This window comes from Macrobrachium nipponense, chromosome 19 (assembly GCF_015104395.2).
Source record: "Macrobrachium nipponense isolate FS-2020 chromosome 19, ASM1510439v2, whole genome shotgun sequence".
Taxonomy (NCBI): Eukaryota; Metazoa; Arthropoda; class Malacostraca; order Decapoda; family Palaemonidae; genus Macrobrachium; species Macrobrachium nipponense.
In genome coordinates, this window is record NC_061088.1 from 26,956,999 (window position 1) to 26,980,386 (window position 23,388).

Sequence of the window (23,388 nt, forward strand, 5' to 3'; positions counted from 1 at the left end):
TAGTTTTGGGTTCAAGAGACTTTGCTTCCTTTGCACCTTCTTTGTCCTTAATTTTTTCTGCAGCTGTTCCTGCTGACACAGTCGTTTTTGTTTCTTCCTTCCCCTTTTCAGCATCTTTTTGTTCTGCGGACTTGGCTCTCTTTGTTTCCCCTTTCTCTGTGTCCAGTTTACCCTTGTCCTCCACAGACTGAACCTTGGCATCCTTTTTGTCTTCCTCTTTACCTTTTGGTTCAGAAGACTTGGCTTTGGTATCTTTTTTATCTTCCACTTCACTCATTTGTTCAGGAGACTTAGCCTTAGCATCTTTTTTGTCTTTCCCTATTCCTTTTAGTTCAGGAGACTTAGCCTTAGCATCTTTTTTGTCTTCCTCTTTCCCCTTTGGTTCAGGAGACTTGGCCTTAGTATCTTTTTTATCTTCCACTTCACTCTTTTGTTCAGGGGACTTAGCCTTGGCATCTTTTTTGTCTTTCTCTATTCCCTTTAGTTCAGGAGACTTAGCCTTAGCATCTTTTTTGTCTTCCTCTTTTCCTTTTGGTTCAGGAGACTTGGTCTTTGCCTCCTTTTTGTCTTCAGCTTTATCTTTTAGTTCAGGAGATTTGGCTTTCTTTTCATCTTTGTCCTTAATTTCCGCTCCTATGCCTGCAGGCACAGATGTTTTCATTTCCTCTTTGCCTTTATCTAAAGACTTTGGCTCTGGAGATTTTGCCTTTTTAGATTCATCTTTGTCTAATTTACCCTTTGCCTCAGGAGACTTAGCCCTAGCTTCAGTTTTGCTGTCCAGCTTATCTTTGCTTCAGATCTGGTCTTTTCCTCTTTTATGTCTCCCATCTTTTCCTTTGGTTCAGGAGACTTGGCCTTTGTATCCTTTTTGTCTTCTGCTTTAACCTTTGGTTCTAGGGCTTTTGTTTCTATTTCTTTTTTATCATCCATTTTATCCTTAGGCCCAGGAGATTTTGCTTTTGTTGTATCTTTTCTCTCAGCTTCACCTGATGCTCCTGACACCAAAGCTGTCTTAGTTTCTTCTTTATCTTTAGCTGCAGCCTTAAGTTCAGGAGACTTAGCTTTTTTAGCATCTTTGGACATCAGTTTTGGTTCTGGAGATTTGGACTTCTTAGAATCATCTTTGGTATCTTTAGCTTTGGTTTCAGTCTTACTTTCTGGAGACTTTGCTTTACCAAACACAGTCTTTTCTGTATCACTGACTGATGGTTCATGAAGCTCTGATCCTACCACAGTGGACTTAGCTTCGGCAACTTTATTTGCTTTTATTTTTATATCTTCAATAGCCTCAGTACCAGATACTTCTTTTAGCTGTGCCTCTTTTAGTTCAATCTCTTTCTTTGAAATTCCATTGTCAATTAGTTTTTTACTTTCTTCATCTCCCTTCATGCTTATTGTTAATCCTACAGATGTTTCAGTTCCCGCTTCACTTTTACCCTTTTTCTTCAAAGATAAACTGGCATCAGCAGTAACACTGGACTCTTCATATATTTCTGTTTTGGCTATTAACTTCTTTTCTTCCTCAGTCTTGGCAATGTCTTTACCAACAGCATCAACTGTCGATCCAGCAATAGTTACTTTCTTTGTTTCCAGAACACTTTCCATATCACCTGCAGACCCAGAACTGATATCACTTGTAGATGTAAGTTCACTTGAAGGTTCTTCACTCTCTCCTCTGCCTTTCATGGCAGCTTCCTGTCTAGCTAGAAGTTCTTGTTTCCTTGCTAGAATTTCTTCTCTCTTTGCTGCTAATGCATCTAAAACAGAAGCTCCTTGAACAGCACCTTCAGTTATTTCCTTTGCCTGTTGTTCTGCCAGCTGAGCAATTTGTCCTTCAATTATTGTTGCTGCAGCTCCCTGAGTCACTGAAACACTATCTCCAAGAGAAGGCTTTTGGCCATTAACAATTAAACCTTCCTTAGAATCAGCAGCAATAACAGTAATGACTTCAGTAGCCTTAACTTGATCTTTACTAATAACATCTTTATCACCTTGAAGAGTTACCTCTGCTGATGCAACTTGTGCTTTATCTAGATCCTGCAGGGAATCTGTTGTACCTTCAATAACTTCTGTATCTTCAGATTTAGCTGTAGACTTCCCAGGTGATATAACAGTTTTCATTTCAGTAACCTTTGATGATATTGCTGATTTCATTCCAGCAAATAGACCTTTCTTTTTACCTTCAGACGTGTCCTTCTCCTGAGATACATCATCTTTTTCTGAGGTATCTTTTGGAGCCATTGGAGATTCAGGTGGAGAAATAGATTTCTCTTGTGCCTGATCTTTTGTGGGAGAAACTTGTTTTTCAGCAGATGGAGCCTTTTTGAATATACCCATCTTTTCCTGAGAAGAGGCTCTCTTTGTAGCCGGGGTTCCATCTTCAGATGGTTTCTCTGAAGTATCTAACTGTAAATCTAGTTTTTCCTGAGGTAACTCCTGTTTTGGTTGTATGGACTTCTCAGCAGAAGGACCCCTTTTGAATGCAGAAAACAGACCAGTTTTTTCCTGAGATGGCTCTCTTTTTGGTGAAGTGGTACCATCCTCAGATGCCTTCTCACCAGATGGGGCCCGTTTCCGAGAAAAGAGACCAGTTTTTTCCTGAGAGGGCTCACGCTTTGGTGACACGGCACCATCTTCAGATGTCTTCTCAAACGTCTTCTCACTAGATGGAGCCCGTTTGAGTGAAGAAAAGAGACCAGTTTTTTCCTGAGATGGCTCTCTTTTTGGTGAAGCGGTAACATCCTCAGATGTCTTCTCACCAGATGGGGCCCGTTTCCGAGAGAAGAGACCAGTTTTTTCCTGAGAGGGCTCACGCTTTGGTGATGTGGTACCATCCTCAGATGTTTTCTCAAAAGTCTTCTCACTAGATGGAGCCCGTTTGAGTGAAGAAAAGAGACCAGTTTTTTCCTGGGATGCACCTCTTTGTGGTGATGTGGTTCCATCATCAGCTGTCTTTTCAGCAGATGGTCCCTTCTTAAATGATGGAATTCTCTTAAGGAGACCTGTTCTTTCCTGCGACGATCCTCTTGTAGGGGATGGAGCTCCATCTTCTGAGGTTGTCTTCTCAACAGATGGACCCTTTTTGAAGGATGGAACTCTCTTAAGAAAACCAGTTTTTTCTTGAGATGAATCTGCTTTAGGAGATGTAGAGCCATCCTCAAGGGTTTTCTCAACAGATGGACCCTTCTTCAATGCTGCGATCTTCTCTGACAAGCGCCTCTTTATGGATTTACCTGTACACTCAACTTCATCACCAGATAAATCTTCCTCTACCACCTGCTCTCCTTCAGCTGCAGGGGTATCCTTCTTTATTGCTGCTGATCTTGTTTTGTCTGTAACTTTGATGCCTCTGGCTTCATCACTTTCAAGAGATTCAGAATATGAGTCACTACTTGGTGAATCCAATAAACCTTCTTCTTTTCTAGCACGAAGGTTCTGCAACTTAGCTCTGAGTTCTTCTTTCTTAGCCTGTATTTCCTCCTGAGTTAATGTTGTTGTTGTTGACAGAGCCATCTCTTCAATGGCTTCATCTTCTACCTTTGCTCTCTTTACAGCTGATTCATCTGTCAATGATTCAATCTTAACAGACTTTCTCTCACTAGCAGAAATCTTTTTCTCATCTTCCCCTATTTCTGAAGCAGGTCTTTTCTTATCCACTGAATCTACCTTCTCTCCTGCCATACCAGCAATGAGAGGTGGCTCTCCTACAGTAGCGGATTCAGCAGCACCCTCAACAATGCCAGCAACAGCTCTTTCAGGTTTAACTGCAGGCCTCTGAGAGACAATTGCTGCTTCAGATTGTAAATCTGCTTCCTGAACTACTATGCACTCTGCTAAAGATCCACTTCTTTCTTCAGCTACTGTTAACATGTGTGACATATCTTCTTTGTTGAAAACATTCAAATTAGCATAATCAACATCTGCTTCTTGTACCATAACAGCTTCCTTTGCTGCTTCAGTCATAAAGTTTGCCCTGTCACTTTTACCTTGAGCATATGCAGGTATCTCCCTGATATCACCAGATATACCTATTTGTTCGTAGCCTTCCACAGCTTCATGTAAAGTCTGGTGAGCATAAGCTTGAGTCTGCTGACCACTTAACAGTGTCAGTTCACCTGCCTGAGAAAAGCCCTCTTTTACAGAAACAGCTAGAGCTTCTCTGTAGCTTGGATCCAATTGCATAGCCATATGTTGCTCTGGTGTAAGAGATTTTAAGATTTCAGCATGTTCATATGCATAACGCTCAGAAGATTGCATAGGTTCTAACATGGAATGAAGTTCACTGAAGTCAGCCTCAGTTTCTTCAGCTGGGAATGATTCAGGAATGTCCTGGGTGGCTGTATAAAAGCTTTGTTCTTGCTGCTGAGCAACTCCTGCAGCAGGAACTTGTCCCATTTCAGCCTTCTGTGATTGAGGTTTCTTCAATTTCATACTTTTTGCACTTTCACTTACAACATCTGCTTGTCCCATCACAAGAGCTTCTCTCTGACTAGCATCTTTAACTCGGGCATGTTGAGCCACCATTCCTTGAGCTTCTAAAGAGGCTACGTCCTCAAGAACCTCAGCACTCATAACATTGTAACCTTCAAATCCAGGTGGAATTGCAGTGGCTCTCTCAGGTCTGATTCCACCTTCTGAAGGAAGCTTAGCCTCACCTTCATATACTTCAGGTGACTGAATTGTGGCAGCTTGTCCTTCAACCTGCGATTTTTTCACCGAGGCTCTCTTAACCTTCTTAGATGGTCTCTCCTCTGAATCCAAGGGCTTTGCTTGTTCTACAGTTTCCTGTTGATATCCTTCCATTGCCTCATGTGGAATAAAGCTTGGGTATCTCTCTAAGACCTTGCTGATATTAGTTACATCTGACAGAGTGTCTGCATCAGACAAGAACTGTTGCTGCTCTGCTTGTGCTACTTGACCAGTCTCAATAGACCGTTTACCTTTTGCTTTCTCTACTTTTTCATCCTTAATTTGACCTGCACTTGTAAATACAGCTTGTTCTTGAGCTTGTGCTACATTCAGTCCAGGGGCAGCACTGCCTGCAGCAATAGCTTGCTGTACCTTTTCACTAGCCATTGTTTTTGGACCAGCACTCATAACTAAAGCCTCCTCTGCAATGGCTGCCTCTCTTCCTCCCACTGGCAGTTCCTGAGCATGAGTTTTCAAGAAACTTAATCCCTGTTCACTAAGGGTTCGAAGATCATGTTGCAACACTTGTCTCTCACTAATATGAGCAACACCTTTAGCGTCCATAGATACTGAACGAGCAGAGACATGTTCTTCACCCCAAACTTCCATCTCTGGGAGATCAGCAATATCAGAACAAAGAGCCTCTCGTTCTTCTACCACCACTGCTTCCATGGCAGACAGTTCTTCAACATCTGCTTCTGTACGGGCATCATCATACACCACATCAGCCATGCTAATGTATTCATCAAATGCTTGATCTTCAACATCAATGACCATAGCTTCCATGATAAGAGGACCCTTACGTGATGTCTCTCTTGTGAAGCGAAGAGGAGGAAGCTCAGCTTGGTTGCTCTCATGGGCTGTAGGAGAGAGGTTTAATTATTATACATAAAAATAGGAAACATTTTTTACCTTGACTAATAACAGTCTCTGGAAAAAGAAAAAAAAATCAGTTCTTACAGCACCCTGTTTTTACTGAGCATAAATTTTCCGACATAATTTCACACTTGCAACCCAAAAAATAATTGGAAGTTGCCATTTAAATTGAACATGAGCCATACCTGACAAATGATCAGAGATTTCTTCAGCATAAATCTCCGCAATCTGCTTAGCTTCCGCTTCGGAAATGTCAGGAGTCTCGTACAAAGACAGGGAGACTTCTCTGCCGTCGATGCTGACAGATACATCGGCCTTTTCACCATCAGCCTCGGATATCGCGATTCGTACACCGAGATCTGGGAGGAGCGTTCTTCGTTGATCGTTGAGAGGGATGGATTCCTCGCAATGCCACGAGCATCTGCCAGAGAAATCTTATCTCCTTCTTTCTGAAGAAGTTTATCTGAAGCGGAGGAATGTGTGAAATAAGTTTCTCCATTTTACTTTTGGATGTTTCTATTTGTCACAGAAATAAACAGTTTAATCGAGCGAGAAGCATGGGGAATACAAACTACTCTGAAAAACCATTTTCATTCTCAAATTTTCACTAGTAATCAATGTTACTTTTCATATTCTGATAAAACATCATTCTTCCTAAATATTTCTCTTGTTTCTTCTAAATCACGCCTATTATAAGGAAACTAAATTTTTTTTTAAAAGGCACCAAAGAAAGGAAGGACGCTCACCTTCGAAGCCAAGAAGAGCAGCGGAAGAAGAAGCAGAGCCCATGACGTTGATGGCCTCGCAAGTGTAGGTACCAAGACAACAAGTGCCGTCTTCGCCGCTGATGATACGATGAATGTCACCAGGCTTCAGCTCGGTGCCGTCCTTGAACCATTTCAGGACAGGCTGAGGAACACCGATGACCTGAGAAGCAAAAGAAATAACCAGTGACAAGGAACTGAGCTAGTTGATGAGAACGTCCCGTTCAGTTTAGGTGCTTTTAATTCCACCCTAAAATAGAATTATTGCTTTTGAAACTCGCAACAGAACGTGGGAGTGTGTTGTGAGCGTTACTCTGTCATCATGCGGCTCCAGAAGCCGACACAAATTGATTCATTTAAGAACCTTGGCCAGAATCTTTGATTAAAATTCATGAGCGAATTTCATTCAGGGCATCAACTGCAAACAGAACTCATGACATAAGCAGAGACAAGAAAATCTCAACAGTGACTATATTATGATTCATTTCTTACGGTAAACTTGCAGACAACAAAAATATCCAGTAAAATAGTCATCTTTTCAATACAGTATTTCAATACAGCATTTCCATTCCTCATCACTCAGCAAGGACAATTAATTCTTGACTGAACGAAATGAGTTCGTCCTCCAGATATGGTTACGAAATCAATAAAAAAAAATTGACAAGGCTAAAATGATAAAAAAGAACCTATAATGTACTGATTGTGTCAAGAGATCTTAGGCATGTTGCAAACACCAAGGCTCCCACTGAACTTCAATGCTGTTGTTTAATAGTAAAAAAACCCATAATATGTAATGTAATCTCTGTAAAATACAAGAATAAAACAAATTATTGTACAACAATAATAACGATACTAAAATAATAGAAACATGTAACCCTCTTTACAAATGTAAATCTTAAAAAAGATTCATAAACTTATATCTTACAAAAAAGTTCATAAACTACCACAATTCAAAATTATACAAAAACAAAACACCGATGAAGAACATTTTCAAAAAGTCAATCTAAGACAGAACAAAATGAAATACAGTATTAAAAACAGAATTGACCAAAACTATTTCTGAAACTTGTTCACGATACACGTAAAAAGAATTTTTAAAACAAAACACAGCACGTACCTCAGTAAATATTTGAATAATGATTATATAACCAACGGGATTCGTCAAGATTAAACGATAATCCTTGTGATAAACTAAACCAATTTGCGAAAAGTGACACCAACCTTGCACTCCAGGTTGACGGTTCCCTCGTAAGAAAGCACAGCCCTGAGGGGCTCCAGAAAGACTGGTTTCTTGTAGTGTCTTGGAATGACTAATTTAATGGACGCCGCCGTGACGCTGTGTCCGAAGTCGTTGCTTGCTAGGCACTTCCATTCGCCCTGAAGAAGAATCGAAGAGGTTCATAACTAATTAATGCTGTATAACATTTACTAGTTGTTCATTACTAATTAATGTTGAATAACATTTACTAAAGGCTAATGGACAAATCATTAGCCCTACAAACACTTTGTGAGGTCATAAATAGCAAAAGGTCTTGCCCAATTAATTTTTTCCCTTTTACTGTACTCCAGCCTCTCTCTCTCTCTCTCTCTCTCTCTCTCTCTCTCTCTCTCTCTCTCTCTCTCTCTCTCTCTCTCTGATAAGTACCGTACTGCAAAATATAGCTTATTCAATCCTACCTCTGCATACTTACACCCTAACACAATTACCTCGCTACATAACATTACCTCGTCCATACCTTCTCTGCTAACTATACCCTTCTTACAAACACACTATGTCATTTATAATTTCTAATCCTTTCTTTTCCTACTGAATATCCCTTAGAATCCTATCTAACAGAAAAATCATAAATTTCAGAAGACCGATCTCTCTCCCTAGTGACATTAACTCGGTTTCCTAACATTACTCCAGCACTTCACCAAATCCCTGTCAAATTAATACGTCATCTAGTGTTGTTAACTATAAAAAAAACTTTACTTTAATCCAAGCCAAAAGCAAATTAACATATCTTGGATCCCAAACGGAAAGTGACTCACCTGTTCCATGAGGTCGAGGGAACTGATATCGAGGTGGAACAAGCCACCGTCAGCCTTCGAGATATGATAGTTCTTCGACTCGACAACGACTTCGTCTTCGTGATACCACGTGATTTCGGGAGTAGGCGTCATGGTTACTGCAGAGGATGCAAAGATTATAATAATAATTAATTGCAGACTGGGAAATGAAAGTTTTCGTGATTATCGAAAAGAATACAAAGATTATAATAATTATTTGCAGACTGGGAAATGAAATGTCTTCGTGGGCATCGAAAAGAATACAAAGAGTATAATAATTATTATTTACAGACTGGGAAATCAAACGCCTTCGTGGTTATCACAAATACAAATGGTATGATCATCCGATGATTTAAAATTTAAACGTTCTCATGGTTACTGCAAAGAGGACAAAGATTATAATGATTTACAGACTGGGAAATTAATATTTTCGTGGTTATCGCAAAGAATACAAATGGTATAACTATTTGCTGATTAGAAAATTAAACATTGTCATGGTTACAGAAAAATATATAAAACATATAAACAAACAGGAAAAGGAAATACTGTTCCATAGAGTGTAAGAGGACTAATCAAATGTAACTTTGTAAGGGAATTACTTAATGGTAAGTATTGCTGTGTAAATACACATTTATCAACAAGATGAAAGACAGACTGATAAAGCACGCTCCGCCACTCACAGTGAACAATATTGCATTAATCTTGTGACAATTAAGTGATTGAAATAGAAGTTATGATGTAAAAGTCATATCTCGGCATTCCTGTGCCTATGTCAGGGAGGTAACAAGATTTAAGAATTATGAAATTGAGGGACAGTGCCGAGAGCATCTTTAGTAATCTATTGGAGTAAGGTATCAGAACTTCGGCAGTATATCTATTAAGACCGGGTTACCAACAACACTTTTACCCATAATAGTATGGGAAAATGAACAATTCTTTAAAATAAAGCTGCGGCATCAGTAACGTACATATATGAAAGCATGGTGTTAAGAAAACTTGTACCTACAGAAGCACGGTACTGAAAGAAGAGATACCTTTAAAAGTGAGGTATCAAGAGGACTTATACTTCTGAAAATGAATGTAAATTCATCAAATGACATAATCATGCAAAAGATTGTAACCTCATCAGCAACAATGACGATTATGAAGGATATCTTATCGTTTTCAAAACTACCAAAGAACTAACGATGTCCATTGTTTGTTTGTTTGTTTGTTTGTATGTTGTTTTTACGTTGCATGGAACCAGTGGTTATTCAGCAACGGAACCAACGGCTTTACGCGACTTCCGAACCACGTTGAAAATGAACTTCTGTCACCAGAAATACACATCTCTAACCCCTCAATGGAATGCCCGAGAATCGAACTCGCGGCCACCGAGGTGGCAGGTCAAGACCATACCGATCACGCCACTGCGATGTCCATTGTTTTCAGGACGATATTCAAGACGATGAAATTGTACGTGGTGCCAGGCGGGGTGAAAGTACAACGAAAATGTAAAAAGAGAACCGTTCAGGATAGAATGTAGAATTTAGCCCAATGGCCAAGCGCTGGGACCAATGAGGTCATTCAGCGCTGAAACGAAAATTGGCACTAAGAAGGTTTGAAAGGTGTAACAGACGGACTCCGCTCTGCCAACGTGGAACCAGAGGAATGTATTTCTGGTGATTATAAATTCATTTCTTGATGTAATGTGGTTCGGATCCCACAATAAGCTGCAGGTCCTATTGCTAAATAACTAATTGGTTCCTAGCCACGTAAAAAATATCTAATCCTTTGGGCCAGCCCTAGGAGAGCTGTTAATCAGCTCAGTGGTGTGGTCAAACTAAGATATACTTAACATTTTTAACAGCAAGAAAACCATGCAGTTGCATTACGAAACAATTATTAGAGAGAGTGGAAGACAAATGGAAGAAAGATAATATGAACGGAGGTACAGTAAAGGGAATGAAAGAGGCTACAGCTAGGAGCCGAAAAGACACTAAAAAGACCCTTAAGTAATGCCTACAGGTCACCACCTGAGGTGCACTGATGGCACTATCCCTCCTACGGGGGAGTAACGCTTAGGTATACGTATAAAAGACAGTAATATTTGTTTACTCAGAGCAGTGATGAAATATGACAACAATAACTGTAAAATACTAATTATGACTAAAAGACATTATTTTATTCACGTACCTTGAACAGTTAATCGAACAGAATCGCCAATCTTGATATCTCGACTCTTCAAACCTTGAATGAATCTGGAAACAGTTAAGGAGGATTACGAATTACACCACATAATCAATGAAAACATACTTTGTATATATGCATACGCACACAATATATATGTGTGTGTGTGTGTCTCCACTAACATAATAACAAATTCTAGAAGCATAAATCTGTAAAACACCACCTTTCTTGCACGATTCAAAACTGTCAAATCAAACCATCTAAATTGATACAAATTTAATACTTACTTCATTTAGCATACATTAGGTACTAACATATGATATCAGACAAAATAAAAATAGAATTAGAATACATTTTGCATTTCCTAACAGGTTAAATAATTAACTCTTCAGTCAGTCCTACCTTGGAGGAACGTTCGTGGCTAAGAGTTGCTCCTTCTCTTCTTCGTTCAAGTGGGACTTGATGTCTTCAATTGTGAGCTCCGCGGATGACTGTGCCTCTCCCATACAGTTTTTGGCAATGCAGGAATATTTACCTGAAAGATGACCACATTATTCCAGACTGGCAAACCAGGTCATCAAATCATAGCCAAAAAGCATAATTGTTTCTTTTTTTTTGACATAACTCATGCAATCATTGCTTTGAAAGTTTTCTGTACTTCACATTCATTAAAATATTACTTCCAAATAAGCATATAGTATGGATCACTGTTGAATTTTATGATAAAATATTTGATACAGTTAAGATAACTCTTATCAGTGGGTAAATTTGCCTATAAAATAGAAAATATTTTTTATCAACCTAAGGGACTATTCTTACCTAGAGAGTTTGTTCCGGACAACTGATAAACATCGCCTGGTTTGAGCTCCTGTCCATCCTTGAACCACTGGAGAACAGGCGTTGGATATCCTACCACCTTGCATTCGAAGGACACGAGACCCTCCTCCGTCAGGACGGCTCGGAGGTCATCCAAGAAACGAGGGCCTCGGTAATTTCTGGGGACTGGAGAATGATTGATTTGTAAGACATAAGGAACTGAATAAAGTTCGTTTGATAAATAAAGTGTATATAATACAAATCTTCAGCTGAAAAATGAACGCTGAATAACATGTTTGAATAAGTAAGGCGTACATATATAACAGCTCAAATGGAAAATGAACGTTATACAACATATCTGATATATACTGGTGGTTCTGGGGAAATAAACCAAGATCAGTATGAGTTTCATTTACATTCAATCTTAATCTTGTTTTTCCAAGAATTCTGTCGTCATTTTTTTTTACAAAGATGCTCCAGGTTCTAACTATAGAGGCTAATCTGCTATATCAGATAAACATCCAAACCTAGCTTTCTTACTAAATTGCCATAAAAAGTATTTTGAACTTGAGAATGTATATTATATACATACATATATATTATATACATACATACACATATATACATACATATATATTATACACACACACAAACACACACACATACACACACACATATATATATATGTATATATATATATATATAATATATATATATATATATATATATATATTATATATATGTGTGTGTGCGTGTGTGTGTGTGTGTATAATGTATCCAATAAACTAACAACGGTTTCTTTTAATGTTCTCCATAACTTAGTACCCAATAATCCCTTCCTCAGCAATATTATCTACAAATATTCTTCGAGGCACAAAGCAAACGGCTCCATTTCCAAAAGCTAATCAATGGAGTTGCAAGAAGACCCCCATGCTTACCTACAGCTGACAGAGTACTAATCAGCACACTTTGAAGGTGCCCCTTGCCTACCTGTAAGAGTGAGTTTGCAGGTGGAAGACGAATAACCACCCTCGGTGCGAACCACCGCCTTCCACTCCCCGTCGTCGCCGAGCTCCGTCGGCGTAATCTCGATCATGAACTTCCCTCCGCCCTCGTCGCTTAGTCTGTACTTTTCACTGGCCTCTATCTTTTTGCCATTGTTGTACCACGTCACTGAAAGGACTTCGGGTGGGGTCTCCACTGCAAGGAATTCAGGAAAAGAGAAAGGAGTTACCCAGTTGGTCTTAGATGAGCAATCACAGAATGGGATTAGAGATACTCTCTCGGCGACCTCAGGTACACTTATGGTGTCCATTCCAAGGGATAAAACATAAGGTAAAGGATTTACTGAGTTTGCCTCAAGCACAAATTTCACAACAAGAGATAGAGAGGAGGAGTGATTTCATCGGGTGACCTAAGGTAAAGTAGATGCAAAATTGATTAAATATGCGAAGTCTCTATGTAACCTGGGATGAAAAATGAGACGAAGTTTTGACATAGAAAATGAAGGCCCTCCCTGAAGAGGCGTTACTCGGAATTGAATTTATATGACGACCGAGAAGTACATTACTAATATGGCATCAGGTATTGTTTTACCGTAATACATTACAAGAGAATAAGTTTCTCAAAAGATCACAAGGGAAGTGGCCTTTACCGTAATGATAGACAATAAAATTCCATGAGAATATGACCCACGAGATACAAGCAAAGAGTCATTATTTTCTGTGTTGGCAGAAGTAGATAAGGGTAACTCACGCATTAGTGAAGGTTGAACAAGATGGACATTACCAAGTCTAATCAAGTTCTAACATCATATCTGATGTCTTTTCAACTCGAAGTATAAAATGTATTACACATTCTAGTAGGCTGAGCTAATCTAAAATTCAACAGCGTAAATTATAAGGAATGTTTGAAAAATTAAAGACACCCATATAGTATGTATGAATTTTACAACAGAGGAAACCTTACATTGTAAATAAAAACAAATCATTTGACCTACCTTTCACAAGCATTCGACCTTTTTCGCCAACTTTCACTCGCTTATCGACTAATTCTTCGACTAATTTAGGAGGAGGACCTATAGGAGTTGGAGACCTGCGACTCTTCCTGTTGGTGAAAATGTCGGAATTTAGAAACTGGATAAACGAATCATTAAAGAATCAAACCAAAATATCTTCGGAGCGGAACCTCTGCTCACACTTCTCTAAAGGTTAATAAAAACCCAAGACGAAAAATTAAATTTTACAGGTCACCCACTTTTAATAACCATAAATAAGAAACAAAAGTAATTAAATATGGTAAAATTATTCATATATAAGAAAAAACACGAAATAAAATACTTTACGAAAATATAACATCAGATGCAATAGTCATAATTATGACAAAAACAATAAAAACAATAATAATAAAGCCAACACAATCTTGGAAAATTGCCAAGCAAGTCAAAATAAGACCCTAGAGGTTAATGAAGTGAGCGAATAACAATAAGGAATATCATCATTATTTCCATGAGACAACTACATTGAAATACATTAAAAAGACTTTAATTAAGAGACTGACCTGGAAGGCGGTCTCAACGATGACTCCCTGGAAACGACCCTAACTCTGGAGGAAGACAAGGCGCGGCCCATGCAGTTCACAGCCTCGCACGTGTACGTGCCCAGAGAGGTTGGGTCTTCCGGATTGGCAGTGAGGGCGAACACATCACCTGAAGAGAAAGAGATAAGTTAATTTTTCGCGTTAACTTCTGATTAAAGAAACCCGAAAAGGAGGAAACTGAGCCTTAGCTTTTGGAGGTCAAAACTTCAAACAAATTCGACATTTCTATCACCTAATTTCTCTAAAAAGGATTAGAAAATGAAATGAGGACGTTTTTCATATATAAACTGAGTGACCAACCCCACATACCACAAGAAAAAAAGTCAGTTTTTGAGATATAGGGGTAAATTATTCATTTCATTTTGCTTTAAATTGCATTCTTTGAGAATTATAATTACTGTTGCTTGAATGATGAAGCGACTAATAAAAAATTAATGAATCCAAACCTTTCATGAGGGTTCACCATCCAGTTACACTCACCAGCTTTGATTTCGTTGCCATCCTTGAACCATCTGAGAACGGGCGTTGGTACGCCCACTACCTTACACTCGAGGCTGACTGTGCCCTCCGCCGTCAGGATGGCCTCCAGTTCCTCGAGGAAGACAGGCTTTTTGTAGCCCTTCGGAACTGAAAAAGGGCGACAAGAGTTTATCAGATACTTATTTTAAAAAACGTAATTTGCTTAGGTGTTTGAATATAATAGCCGCAAGGGTTGAATCAAATTAGCCCTTATTACGTAAATAGTAATTATGGTGTTTGCATTCACAATAATTTCTGTCTCTTTAATTCATACAATGAAAGAGGGATACTATGCAATAGAATAAAGTTTACAAAAGTCATTTTATCCTTACAGAAGGATATGGACCACGGAAAAATTACAACTTTTACAAAAATAGGAAACACAAACTTATTCATTGAAAAACCCTCCAAAAATGAAAAGTTACAGGTTCACAAAACATTTCCAAATACAGATAATCAATAGCACGCCTTAGCTTTCCTCTCTAGATTGATCAAGTTACTATACAATAAAGCGTGTCTGTACCATTTTCTCCTCATGAAAATCCCATTACACATCTAGATATGGAAAGTAGGAATGTCAAGATCCTCCGTAACCAATAGCTGCCAATTGCAATAAAACCTACCGATGACCCTGAGGGAGGCATTGCTGGATGCCTGCCCGTAGGAGTTCTCTGCCAGACACCTCCACGGGCCTTCATCGTCCACCGTCAGTGGAGAAATATCGACGCAAAAGAAGTTGCCCTCGTGAAGAATTCGAAATCTTGGGTCTTCCACAACCTCCACATTGTTGTGATACCAAAATACCTAAAAAAGATTTTCATAATCAAATCTCTGCTGAATTAAATAGAGTTCTAGAACCCAAATGCATTATAAGTTAGAGTTCTAGAACCCAAATGCATTATAAGTTAGAGTTCTAGAACCCAAATGCATTACAAGATAGTGAAAAAAGTTTAAAGGCAATTTTCTTGGAAAATGTTTGAATATAAACATTATCTTCAGTAAAGAGAATGTCAGAGTGTGATTTAAACAATGCAACTGAAGGTCAGGTTATTAATGTAAGGGATATAAATCGAAGCAAAAGAAAACTTGTACATTTGTGTACACCACACTTGAAAATGTGAGTGTGAAATTGCAATATATTACAGTCTTATTGCACTTAGCTTATGTTGCAAGATATGCATTAATCTCCAAAATTTGTGTGTTTGTGTTTGTGTTTGCAAGTGTCAGTAAAGGGTGTCTGCGGGTATGACTAAAATACACTTATATATATCTTACTTTGACATCGTGGGCCTGTCGCAACTCTACTAAGAACCTAACTCGAGTGCCGACCTTGGCCGCTAAATCGCTGAGTGACCTGACAAACGTAGGTGCCTCTATCTTGGTGGGCGCCGAGAGCGATGCCACTTGAAGTGCCACGGCCGCTCTAGCCTGAGGTCAAGAAAAACTTTCAAATAAAGGGGAATCTCTTTATTCTTTACAAGCAATTAAGAATTCATTGTCACTATTTATCTAAGTAACACAATGTATCTAAAAATCATTAGCATCTTGCCACTCTCCCTTTGTTAATACAAAGTATGTACACTATATATCATTATATAATATATATATATATATAGTATTATAGATATATTATAAGATATTATATAATAACATATATATATATATCTATTATATATACATATAATATATATATATATATATATATATATATGATATATATATATATATATATCTAATATATTTTAATATGACATATATTCTTATATATAAATATATATATATATATGATATATAAATATAATATATATATATATATATATATATATATATATATATATATATGCACACGTGCGCGAAGGATGCCTGTACAAGTAAAAGAAAGAAATTGAAGTTAAATATTTCATATAGTAACTCTGAGCATCTTTAAAAATAATGGTTTGGAAAAACACATCCAACTGCTACGTAAGTTAGAGGGAATCTGCAAAAGACAGGTGGAAAGGGATTATGAGGTGATGCATTCCATCGTTCTTCAACTAGTTTGACTTTGAGCACCTGAAATTCGAAACAACACACTTTCATAAACAATGTATTCCAATTTATATAGAAGTTGCCTTTAACATGATTTAAAATGCATAATTTTCATGTGAGTACCTTGCATATCACTGATGCTTAATTCTTCTCTGGGGTAAGCATTCCTCAAGTGAAACCAGCATAGAATTCATTACATTCTTTGCTGGGTAACGTATATTACAATGCATTTCAAGTCCTATTATTCTAAAGCACATTAGTGACCTACATAACTATGATACCCTTCCAGTTTTCTGAAATGCTGACAGGTTGGGGAAGATATTATTTTCCATATTCACAAAAGTTACTAATTCTCAGTCGAAGTATAAAAACACAGATGATATTTATATCTTATAAACTATAAGTTACACAAAGTGAGATAAATTCCATGTGTTTCAAAGGAAAGAATCCTATCCCAGAGAAAAGAAGACCACAGTATCAGATCAAAATTCTCCACATGCTTTATTCTAGTTAATGAACTGGGTTGCATTTGCTTGAAAGCTTCATAAATTAAACAACCTAATATTAGTTATGCATCAAGATGATCCTGGAAGCTGAGTCGGGAACATGAGACCTTATTTCATTCAGTTACCTGTATTTGGGAAATTCCGTCTAAAATGTAGTACAGAGCCAGTGTTGCTTGTAGAGGGATGACACTATTGACACTGACATCCAAAGTATAGCATCCTTATAAACTTCAGTGTACCCTACTTTTGCAGTTTAATAATAAGAATCAATAGATTCACGTATTCGACAGAATTGACGCATATAACGCATTCACTATCTTTCTTTCTCACCTGGGACCCATCGGGTTTCGTGACGAGAGCTGTGTAAGTGCCAGTGTCGTTGGTTGTGGCTCCATGGATGATCAGCTGCGCCGCTTTCTGTGTCTCGGTCGTCGTATAGTGTGGGCCTGGCACGATCTCACGGCCGCCTTTTTGCCTGCAAGACGGAAGGAAACACAGACGTCAGCTATTTCTGATACACAAATGGAGATTTATTTACAAAATATATTAAGAAGGCAAGACCTTGCAGTAGTGCCAGATAGACCAAAGCGTCATTTATTGACGCACAGTAAGATATAGAATAATAAAATATACTTGATAGATAAGTAAACGAAGACAGAAAAAAAAGAAGAGTAAACGATTGTGAGGAAAAAACTAAAATAATAAAGAAAGAAAAACTATTCGTAGCGTGTAATATTTGTGGCAAGAAATGAGGAAAGGTACAAATGATGAGGATAAAAGCGAGTACGTGGAGTCCCTCGTATATCAACACTGCACTGAGAGACCACTGACCAACCTGGCAACACAAGGAGTATCGATATTTTTATGTTTGTTACACGTAGTCTACGTATAAGGAACGTAACGTTCTCAAGTTCAGCTATTGCAATATCATAAAACTGATGACGCAAAAAAAAAAACATAATGTACTCATTTATTACAGGTACGATATAACTATAAGATTACTGAAATACTTCCGTCGTTTTTAAAGGAGGTTGTATAATAATAATAATAATAATAATAAGATAATAATTTTTAACTGTAAATAACTAATAATAATAATAATAATAATAATAATAATAATAATAATAATAATAATATACCTGTCGTTTTCAGATATACTTATTTGAGCTGGAATAGACCCATCCTCACCATCGTAGCCTAGTGGGCAATCATTTCTATTGGTTTTTAGGCTAAAATATATATGTAGAATCTACTGGTCACTTTTTTACCAAATACATATGCAACTGTAATAGCCACAATTTCTTTTGGATCTTCAGGCTTTGTAGTGACAAGCGTATCCAAAAAAGAGCAAAGAATTCAAGAAGTTAAGAGGGCATTGTGGCTATTACAGTTGCATATGTATTTGGTAAAAAAGTGACCAGTAGATTCTACCTCTCAGCCTAAACAGCAATAAAAATGATTGTCCACTTGGCTACGATGGTGAGGATAGGTCTATTCCAGCTCATATAAGTATATCTGAAAACGACAGGTATATGTATGTATGAGAGGGAGTAGACTTTTAATCCTTCTAGTAGTCAGGTCGGCAACGTGACCTATTTGTGATTATGGGACATGGGTTCGTTTCCGGGTACCAGGCATCACAATTTCTTAAAAACAAAAAATGTAAGGTTACGATAATTTCACAAGAAAAATGTACAGATATAAACCTAGAGAGAGAGATAGTTTTGCCAAATTTTGTTGCAAGAGTTTCAGCACGTGGAACGGACATCCAAATGTCCTTTTCTAGCCCAGGCCCGAATAAATGAACAAGGAAGGTAGGATGGAACTTGGACACTAATGATGAATTGACAACTCGTCAATGAAACAAATAAAAAAAGAGTATATGAATAAATGCGAGACCAATAATCTGACTAGTTAACATAATGAAAACACAACAGATACCGCAAAAAATAACAACTAAATTCAGACGCAGATGTGAAATAACAGTACCAATGCAACCGCACCTTCTGTCAAGCTAAAAGTGACATGACTATAAATAACACCGAAATGGACGCAGCAATAACAGGTAGGGTTTTCCTTCTCTATTATGAAACACACGTGGATGCGTCCTTGTCGTATCTATTTCTGGTCAAGAGTGAGAGACAGAGAGAGAGAATGACTCACTGAATGGGGAGGGGAGCTGACTCATATACAGAACGGAAAGAAATGAAAGGAGAGAGAGAGAGAGAGAGAGAGAGAGAGAGAGAGAGAGAGAGAGAGAGAGAGACTGCAAATGCCACATAAAGACCCAACGGACGAGGTGACTAGATAAGGCAGAGATGGAAGTTTTAAATTTTGCCTCAAAAAAAAAAAAAAAATTTATTGGACACTCCCTCTAATTTTACCGGAGTGCCCGAACAGAAGTAGGAAAAAGGAGAAGGAAGTTAAGATAGAGGCAATTATGGTATATGCTGAGCAAGGAAAGCATATTAATCTTAGGTAAATGGAAAGGGAAATGAAAGAGGAAAGAGAGATTTTATAAAAATGAATTAAAACGTATATTTGAAGAAGACATAAAATCGCCAAATTTTTTTAAGACGCTCGGAACATAAAATACACACACACACACACACACACACACACACATATATATATATATATATATATATATATATATATATATATGTATATATAGATATATACTTATATTATATATATATATATGGAAAACTGAATACATTCTCATGCGTATTCTTAAAATCTGAAAATATTGGAGTTCATTCAAAGTGCACTTGCCTCTCATAAGGAAAGTCAAAGTGAATTACAACACATGAATTGGGTAAACACTGAAAACCAATAAATAAAAAATCAAGATCAAGGCTATCAGTCATAATATTCTTCCAAATTCTAAATTCTATTCCTATTTACATAAGTGATAATAACAGTAGTGAATGACCCTAAACTCCTAAATATTCCATACAATATCGCGTGTGGCAGAGAGAGAGAGAGAGAGAGAGAGAGAGAGAGAGAGAGAGAGAGAGAGAGAGAGAGAGAGAGAGAGTGTGTTACTCCACAGTTAAGCTCGCCACTAACATTCAGTTATGCCTGCACGGGTTTAACTGCACAGTCGGACTAAGCAGGCAAATCTTTGCCACTAACGATACAGTCTTTTCCCTCAGTCCTCCGTAACAGCCACGGCGTCAACACACGATGCTAGGCTGTGATTGGTCAGATAGTCAAGTAAGACGTCCAGTGGTTGATGCAAACGAATTAAATACTCCAATGTGAATTTGTAGTGAGTTTAAATTTGGCCACAAGGATTTTCATAATGCATATTGAATATTTCATAGACGTTTACGTCCAGTGGCCCAGGATTTTCATAATGCATATTGAATATTTCATAGACGTTTACTTTCAAAGTTGCCACATATAGGCCTAATGTTTTTTCTATTTCATTAAAAGCGGTTAATACTGATTTGTTTTCATTTTAAGAATGACTTTATGACGTGTTACAATGAATGAAAATCCATAGTTTACTACTGTCTTCCTGTGGTTCATTAGCGTGTTGATTTGTTTAATTTCATTTTGAAACGAACTTACGTAGTGAAGTAAGCAATGAATAAACATACGAAGTCCAATATTGTATGATTTTGTTTCATTAGAAAGTAGAATATTATTTTGTTCTCATTTTAAAAATGAATTACATACATTTAGTTGTCATAAATATTTAATCTCATTGAAAAACAGACTTGAATATATGGTTTATAACCACAAATAAACACATAGGCTTAATCTGTTACGACAGCCTTTGGATTTTACCTGCCAAACCAAAGTCTCATTCATATAGAATGTATCAAGTATATCCACAAGACATTCATTTGAATGACGCTCCCACTTTCAGCAGTCATTATACAAAATTGTTTTTCCACTGGAAAAATGATACACTTAATATTATTCTGACATCTGTATCAATTATTAAAAACACAAGTAAATCCAATGTATGTATCATCAATTTAGGTATAAACACTTTCAATTTAATAAAACCCTACTCAATGTTCTTGATTGGTACATGTTATCTGTCCGCGGACGGACAACGAACTAAGCAAAAAGAAAAGTTGCCTCCACTGCATTAATATTGCAGTGCGCATGCGCAGCCGTTTGGCCTGAGGCTCATCGATTGAGATGAGCAATTTAATAAGCTATTTACTCAGGCCGCCTGCGCAGGCCAAAAAAACTGCACAGTCCAACTGTGTTGTTATAACTGCAAAGGTATACCTGAAAGTTAGTGGCGGGCTTACCTCTGAATTTACTTTACAAGCAGACTTTAACTCAATATTAAACATTCTACTCATTATCACGATACTATTGACGCTTCTTGGCGAAGAACGCAGCATTTGAACCACAGAGGGTATATACCAGGAGTTGCGATCTCTACTATACCAGCAATACGTAGTTCAGTGTTCTTCCACCAGGGCGACGCTGCAAAGCTTTGCAGCCATCTTTAAGTCTGGTAACCCGCAAGTTAAACAGGGGTTTAGTGCTATTGTGAATTTCTTTATTGTTAATGTAAATGAGCAAGTGTTAGCAAATGTTTAAGGTTTAATGAGTAAGTATTTAGCAAATGTTTAGGGTTTCATGAGTAAGAGTTTACAGAATGATTATGAGGAAGTGTTTAGTGAATGTTTAGTTTATGGTTTAGTGAATGTTTAGTGAGTAAGTATTCAGTGAATGTTTACAGTGTGTTTAGGGTTTAGTGAAAGTTTTGTGAATGTTAGTGAATGTTTATTGTGTAAGTATTCAGTGAATGTTTAATGATTCTAGGGATTTAGTGAATGTTTTGGAAAAGTTAGTGAATGTTTAGCATGTAAGTATTCACTGAGTGTTTAGTGAGTGTTTTGATAGTGTCTTGTGAATGTTTGTCTAGTGATTGTTTAGTGTGTAAGTATTCAGTGAATGTTTAGTGAGTATTTAGGGTATAGTGAATGTTTAGAATGTGAGTGTTTGGGGTCTGATGAAGGTTTAGTGCATGTTAGTGTTTAGTGAATGTGTAGTGTGTAAGTATTCAGTAAAAGTTTACTGTGTAAGTATTCGTAAGTGTTTAGGGTTTATGAATGTTTTTGTGAATGTTAGTGTATAGCAATATTTAATGTGTGTTTAGTGAGTGTCTAGGTTTTAGTGAGTGTTTAGTATGCGAGTAATCAGTAAGAGTTTAGGGTTTAGTGAATTTTTAGTGTGTGTTCAGTATGTCCTTTGGGTTTAGTGAATGTTAGTGTTTAGCGAATGTTTAGCGTATATGTATTAAGTATATGTTTAGTGTGTAAGTATTTAGTGAATGTTTAGATAATGTTTTCCAAATGTTTGTGTTTAGTGAATATTTAGTAAGTATTCAGTGAATGTTTAGTGAGCGTTGAATGAATGTCTTGTGAATGTTGGTGTTTGGCTAATGTTTAGTGTGCGTTTAGTGAGCGTTTATTGAGTGATGAGTGGATGCTCATTCACTGATTAGTTTTTAATGAGCAATTAGGGGTTTAATGAGCATTTAGGGTTTAGCGAGTATTTAGTTTTTCATGAGTGTTTAGGGTTTAGTGAATGTTTAGTGTATAGTGAGACTTGGTGAATGATTAGTGAATGTAGTGTATAGTGAGTACTTAGTGAATGCTTAGTGTTTAGTGAATGTTTAGGATTAACTGAGTGTTTAGTCTTTAAGGTGTGTTTAGTGAGTGCCTAGTGAGTGTTTAGTATTATTGAGCGCGAGTGTGTTAATGTGAGTGTTTAGTGAATTTATAGTGTGTGTTTAGTGAGTGTGAGTGTATAGTAAGTTTGATTGTTTAGTGAGTGTAAGTGTAATGTGAATGTTAGTGTTTAGTGATTGAACGGTACTGTTTATTTAAGTATTTAGTGACTGTATGCAGACGAAGTCTGTAATTTACAGGAATCCTTTATGCTAGACACAGCTTAGATCTTAGATCCAAGAGCAGATGCTTAGGCCTTAACTATAAGGCTGGAGTGTTTGGGCCAACCTGTTTTTGTAAAGTAATTTTTTCCTGCGAAATTGGGCCCAGTAATAATAATAATAATAATAATAATAATAATAATAATAATAATAATAATAATAATAATAATAATACCAGCAACGATGATAATAATAATAATAATAATAACACCAGCACAACAACAATAATAATAACATTAGTAAAATTAATAAAATTAATATAGTGATAATAAGAAGAGTAAAAAAGATAAAAATAATAATAGTAATAAAGTATAGTACTATGAACTGGAGAGAGACCTTCCAATATGGCCGCCCGAGGTCAGACACTCGGAAGGGAGACGGCCACTCCAGTGATTGACGCTCTATGATTTGAACAGACATTTCAACTGACGTCCAAAGA

The 23,388-nt window shown here is 37.2% G+C and overlaps 1 protein-coding gene across 3 annotated transcripts in view; it reads right to left on the minus strand.

The window, feature by feature from the left end:
* Nucleotides 1-5,197: 5,197 nt before the first annotated feature.
* Nucleotides 5,198-23,388, minus strand: part of LOC135215381 (titin-like) — a 212,409-nt gene continuing 194,218 nt past the window's right edge. For all 3 annotated transcript variants that reach the window (XM_064249982.1, XM_064249973.1, XM_064249963.1), the window contains 15 exons: nt 17,348-17,492; nt 15,759-15,911; nt 15,107-15,287; nt 14,445-14,591; nt 13,926-14,073; nt 13,366-13,472; nt 12,357-12,566; nt 11,370-11,552; nt 10,953-11,085; nt 10,557-10,621; nt 8,364-8,500; nt 7,551-7,706; nt 6,312-6,492; nt 5,751-6,028; nt 5,198-5,549 (listed from right to left, as the gene is read on the minus strand). In XM_064249982.1, the coding sequence (XP_064106052.1) occupies nt 5,343-5,549; nt 5,751-6,028; nt 6,312-6,492; nt 7,551-7,706; nt 8,364-8,500; nt 10,557-10,621; nt 10,953-11,085; nt 11,370-11,552; nt 12,357-12,566; nt 13,366-13,472; nt 13,926-14,073; nt 14,445-14,591; nt 15,107-15,287; nt 15,759-15,911; nt 17,348-17,492 (2,431 nt within the window). In that variant the 3' untranslated portion in view covers nt 5,198-5,342. The remainder of the gene's footprint in view (nt 5,550-5,750; nt 6,029-6,311; nt 6,493-7,550; nt 7,707-8,363; nt 8,501-10,556; nt 10,622-10,952; nt 11,086-11,369; nt 11,553-12,356; nt 12,567-13,365; nt 13,473-13,925; nt 14,074-14,444; nt 14,592-15,106; nt 15,288-15,758; nt 15,912-17,347; nt 17,493-23,388) is intronic.